At 40.9% G+C, this 6,000-nt stretch overlaps 1 protein-coding gene across 1 annotated transcript in view; it reads right to left on the bottom strand.

The window, feature by feature from the left end:
* Positions 1 to 548: 548 nt before the first annotated feature.
* RARS1 (arginyl-tRNA synthetase 1) overlaps positions 549 to 6,000 on the bottom strand; it is a 679,371-nt gene continuing 673,919 nt past the window's right edge. The window contains exon 15 of the mRNA XM_073589462.1: positions 549 to 755. Coding sequence (XP_073445563.1) covers positions 646 to 755 — 110 coding nt within the window. The 3' untranslated portion in view covers positions 549 to 645. The remainder of the gene's footprint in view (positions 756 to 6,000) is intronic.

Here is a 6,000-nt window from a genome sequence, read left to right as displayed (position 1 = left end):
CGGACCCGCAGCAGTTTTTGCTGCGGTGTACAGTACCATGATTCCCTATGGTAATCAAAAACCGCAGTGCAGACGGTGCGGAATTTTCCGCGCGGATTATCTGCGGTTTTCAATCCGCAGAAAGAATTGACATGTCAATTCTTTCTGCGGATTCTCCTGCGGTTTGCCATCTCCTCCATTGAGGAGATGAAAAACCGCAGGGCAAAACCGCAGAGCAATCCGCAGGTAAAACCGCAGGTCTTTTGACCTGCGGTTTCACCTGCGGATTTTACAAAATCCGCGCGGATGAATCCGCACATAATCCGCAGCGTGTGCACACAGCCTTACTTTCAGACAGTTTGCTTTCTGCTGTGCCTTTTTGGAATCTGTAGCAATAATAAAGCTTCCATTCACTGAAATAGAATTGTGTATTCTAGTCCAAGTGAACTAAATGTCCCCTTTTAAGTGACAGCATGTACTGACTTTTTATTTAGCTACAATTATTGTAAGCAGATGTTTTACCAGTGTGAAATTGTCCATTTGTAAATGTGGAGATAATCAGGCATTCATTGTCTCATTATTGCATTCTCCATTTTTTATTTTAGAAAAGTAACTGCATTTTTTTTAATATATTCGCAAATAGAAGTTCAGCTGGTCATTCTACTGTTACATCCTCTGTACAGGTTTGATTCCCAGAATATCAAATCCTTTCACCATTACAGCAGCTGTAGCATCGCACAGTAACATTCTGCTCATGTTCACATTGACAATCTGACCTATAGAAGAAACAACAGGACCATTACAATACTTACAGGCTGAGAGACATATATTACATGCAGATACACACAAGTGTAAATGGAACTATCTCCTGACATTAAAACAAATCTGTCAGTAGGATCAATCTTCCTATGTGGGCATGTAGGTCATAGGGGTAAGCAGAATCAGATAAAATATATCTTTTAATGTTCAAGATTAAAGTAAGGGTAGCCAAATCCTCACAATGACATTCAGACATTAAGGTGATAAAGTGAACAAATGCTCACTTAAAAATGGTTGGATCTTACCATTAAAAGTTTTTGATCAGCAAAAACATCATTTAGAGGGAGAGAAAAGGGAAATAAAGTCAGATAAGTGAAACTAAACTCCCTGTCATGCCCAATGCAATATCTCCCGCCCTGACAAGGACGGTACCCAAGTGTGACCTATCCCTCTGAAAATGTCCTTGTATAAACATGTTATGGTAAGATCCAAGCATTTTATAATTGAGCACTGATTCAATTTGTCACCTTAAAGGGAATCGGTCACCTCATTTTTGCCCTATGAGATGTGGCCACCGCCATCAGGGGCTTATCTACAGCATTCTGTAATGCTGTGGATAAGCCCCCGATATAACCTAAAAGATAAGAAAAATGAGTTAGATTATACTCACCCCGGGGTCCGGTCCGATGGGTGTCACGGTCCGGCGCCTCCCATCTTCTAGCGATGACGTCCTCCTTACTTCTGTTGCGGCTCTTGCGCAGGCGTACTTTATCTGCCCTGTTGAGGGCAGAGCAGAGTACTGCAGTGCGCAGGCGCCGGGAAAGGTCAGAGAGGTCCGGCGCCTGTGCACTGCAGTACTTTACTCTGCCCTCAACAGGGCTCATCATGCTCATCTGCATCAAACACAGCAATGCATGCTGGCCAGCGGGACGCCAACGATGAAAAATGGCCCAGGACATTCGAGCACGATCACGATCGGTGACGCATCAGCGATCTCGCTATGTGAGACGGGGCCTTTTGTCACAATGGTGAAAACAAAGGAGCTGTCTGAGGACATCAGAACTGATATTATTAGCAAACACAAGACTTCTAAAGGATATAAGGCCGTCTCCAAAGACCTTGGTATCCCAGTTTCAACAGTGCGCAATGTTATTAAGAATTTTGCCAAGCTTGGACACATCAACAATCCTCCCTGGAAGTGGAGAAAAGAAGAACATTGATAAAAAATGTCTTTGAGGGTTGGTGCGAATGGTGGAAAAATCAGCACGTCAAACATCCGAAGGCCAACCTCGAACAGTCTGGGGTTATGGTTTTAACAAGTATTATACACCACACACTAAACCAAGCAGAGTTTTATGGGCGAAGGCCAAGGTAGAAACCGTTGCTGCAGAAAAGACATAAAAAAATAACGACTGATCTTTGCCAAAGAGTACCTTGACAAACTACAATCCTTCTGGGAAAATGTCACGTGGACAGAGGAAACCACAATAGAGCCTTTTGGCAATGCAAAACAACAGTTTGTTTACAGACTGCGCCTGAGGGAATATTTCAATGATACAGAAGATTCAGAAAACACTCAGACCAAAGGAAAAGGGATCCTAACAACTAGGAAAAGGTCAGACTGGACACCTCCACCTGGACGCAACCCTCATTTGGATAAATATATAGACTCCTTCAGACATTTGATAAAATCCAAAATCATAGACACTAACAGGAGACAAGCATCCAACATCAGTGCCCAGGAGAGAAAGGCCATACGGTCTTTAAAAACCAACAAAGAAATCATCTTTAAACCTGCTGACAAGGGAGGTGCAATAGTCATGATGAATACGTCAGACTACATGAAGGAAGCAAACAGGCAACTTATGGACACACGCTACTATAGAAAATTGGAGTCGGATCCTACACAGTACTATTACAAGGAACTAAACAAGTTGGTATCTTATTTGCCTGACCAGTCCATAAGAGACGGTGATGACCTGATACCAGAGAGTACAAGAATAGGGACATTCTACATGCTTCCCAAAATCCACAAATCTGGAAATCCAGGAAGACCAATTATTTCATGTGTGGGAACCCTCACTGAGCAGGTATCTGGATGGGTAGAGGGTATTCTTAAACCACTGGTGAAGGATACACCTAGCTACATTCAGGACACAACTGACCTATTGAATAAACTAGCAGCAATAGGTCCTCTACCAGAAGGAAACATCCTGGCCACCATGGATGTGGAATCTTTGTACTCTAATATCCCACACCAAGATGGATTAAATGCCTGCAAATTCTTCGTGGAAAACACAGGGACTGATGCTGATGCTGTGGTGAAACTTATAAAATTCATCCACACCCACGATTACTTTGAATTTGACAACAAAATTTATCTACAGGAGACTGGCACAGCTATGGGAAGTAAAATGGCTCCACAGTATGCAAATCTTTTCATGGCCAAGCTTGAAAGCGACTTTTTGTCCTCATGCCCCATCAGGCCCCTGGCCTACTACCGCTTCATTGATGATATTTTAATCATCTGGACGGAGTCTGAGCAACAGCTAAAGACGTTCCACAAACAGTTTAATCAATTTCATCCCACCATCAATTTAACACTCAACTACTCCAGCACTGAGATTAACTTTTTGGACACCATCATTAAGCTAAAAAACAATGAAATAGAGACATCCCTGTATCAGAAGCCAATCGACCGTCCAACATACCTTAAATGGGACAGTTTCCATCCAAAACACATAAAGAACTCTATTATCTATAGCCAAGCCATCAGATACAATCGTATATGTTCCAACCCCATGGATAGAGACAAACACCTTGGTCGCCTCAAAAAGACCTTTTTGAATCAGGGCTACCATCCAAGAACAATTGAAATCCAAATTACAAGAGCCACCAGAATGTCAAGGAATCACCTGCTACATTACAAAGCTAAAGAAGAAAATAACCGGGTGCCTCTAGTAGTCACCTACAACCCAAATCTGGAAGTGCTAAGGGGAGCTAAATGGAAATTACAACCTTTACTACAAAAAGATGCCCGATTACAATCCATTTTTCCAGACCCCCCACATCTAAAAAGCATCATTGTCAGAAGCTCCCTGTCCTCTCCAACAGCTGGAGGAACCTTTCCTTGCAACCAGAAAAAAATGTAAAACCTGTCCTTCTATAATGACTACGGACAAGATAAAGATCCCCAATTCACATCAGGACTACAAGAACCCAGGTACTTTCAGCTGCATTACATCTAATTTGGTGTACTTAATTATTTGTACTAAATGTTCAACAGGGGGTCTGTATGTGGGGGAGACAGGGCAAAAGCTTAGAACAAGGATGAATGCTCATCGTCACACAATAAGAGAAAAAAGAATGGATCTACCTGTGGCAAAACATTTTTGTACGCCTGATCACAGGAACGTGGATATGAAATTACTGGTATTGAAAGGTAACTTCACATCTCAGAGAGAGAGAGAAGAGTCTGTGAGTATAAATTTATGACGACCTTTGACACTCTCAGTGCTGGAATGAATGTGTCGCATGGATTTATGTCTTTTTACATCAATTAAGGAATTTGCTCCTAAGACCGTGTGGGGGCATCACAACACATTAGGAGACCCCAATCAGAGGACAATAAAACATCCGGACTCCTTATCTATGAACTGGAGCAATATTTATGTTTCTCCCTCTCCCATAATGATAGTTCTGCTTCACGTCACTTGTCTCTTCTATTGCATTTTTTCTGTGCTGTATTGTGCATAAATATGTGACTCTTCAGATTTTGTATTAGTCTATGCCTGATGAAGAGACCTGAGTAGTCTTGAAAGCTTGCAATGTGTTACCATCTTTTCAGTTAGCCATTAAAAGGTATCAGCCACTGAGGAGACTCTCAATTCTGAATATTTTTCTATCTACTGGCTAACACGGTACAAAGATATACATCTTTCCTGTAAAAGATCATGGGTTTTCCAGCAAGTCAATGACCCAAAGCACAAATACAAAAGTACACAGGAATGGTTGAAAAATAAAAAAATGGACTGTTTTAAAAAGGTCAGCTATGAGTTCTGACCTCAATCCCATTGAAAATCTTTGGGATGAGCTGAAATTTTCCATTGGGAAAAAGAACCCTTCAAACATTAAAGAGCTTGAACAAACTGCAATAGAAGAGTGGGAGAAAACACCAGATGAGAAGTGCAAGAAGCTTAGAGATGGCTACAAGAAATATTTGGAGACTATCATCAATGCCAAATGGTGTGCAACCAAATATTAATTAGGGGTGCTTTTACTGCTGCACATGCTGCTAATTCGGTTTCTTCTTTAAAATTGCAACATGTAAGCTGAAAAACAATGTTTTATTGTTGTATTACTTTGGACCATAAATTAAAAAATCTTAAGGAAATAACTTTGAATCATAGAATCATAGAATCGTAGAGTTGGAAGGGACCTCCTGGGCCATCTGGTCCAACCCCCTGCTCAAAGCAGGATTCGCTAAATCATTGGTACGTTTACATTTATTTATGAAGATATTGTACAGTCTATGAAAAAAATTAAGGGGTGCCAATAATGGTGAGCAGCACTGTATAATCACAGTGAGATCAGGAGAAGAGAGAGCAGTCATTACATACCCTTTCATTACATAACTTTCATGTGGCAGATTCTCATGCAGACCAGTGTCTGGCCCATACTCTGGAACAGCTCATTTTTAAGAAAAATGTGGATTTCTCTCTGTAATAAGACATCAGATTGCATATCTCAAGGTATCACTTTATTCAGCTTCCTATGACCTTCATGCAGATATAGACTGCTTGAGAGGGTTGATCCTACTGACAGATTCCCTTTGCTGCCACACACCTCAACAATTCTAGGAGGTTTGCTTTGCTATGTATATTTGATGACTATTATTATTTTCTGTTGCCTCACAATGATCAAAATTGCTTGATCCATGTGGACAACTCGTCTTGAACTCAAGGCTACCCAGCTAATCATTTAGGGTGACCAGACATATTTAAGGGAAATATAGTATTAAATTGTGCAAAATTCTCACTAATAGCAAGGGTTCTTATCAGTAATGAGGTGAGAGGTTGCTTATAGTACAAGTAGGGAAATAATTAAATCACACAATTTGGTGTATAAAAGTTGCATATTTTAGTTCAACAAGTAGTTGGGCAAAATATAACCGACTTTGATGCACCAAGAAACTGGAAATTTTCTTATCCTCTCTTTACAAGGCAAGCAGGCACTGAAAGAACAGAAATACAGCTACAAATC

The sequence above is a fragment of the Dendrobates tinctorius genome, unplaced genomic scaffold (assembly GCF_039654945.1).
Source record: "Dendrobates tinctorius isolate UK_male_01 unplaced genomic scaffold, ASM3965494v1 ptg000108l, whole genome shotgun sequence".
Lineage (NCBI taxonomy): Eukaryota > Metazoa > Chordata > Amphibia > Anura > Dendrobatidae > Dendrobates > Dendrobates tinctorius.
This window is presented reverse-complemented; position numbering and strand designations above follow the sequence as displayed.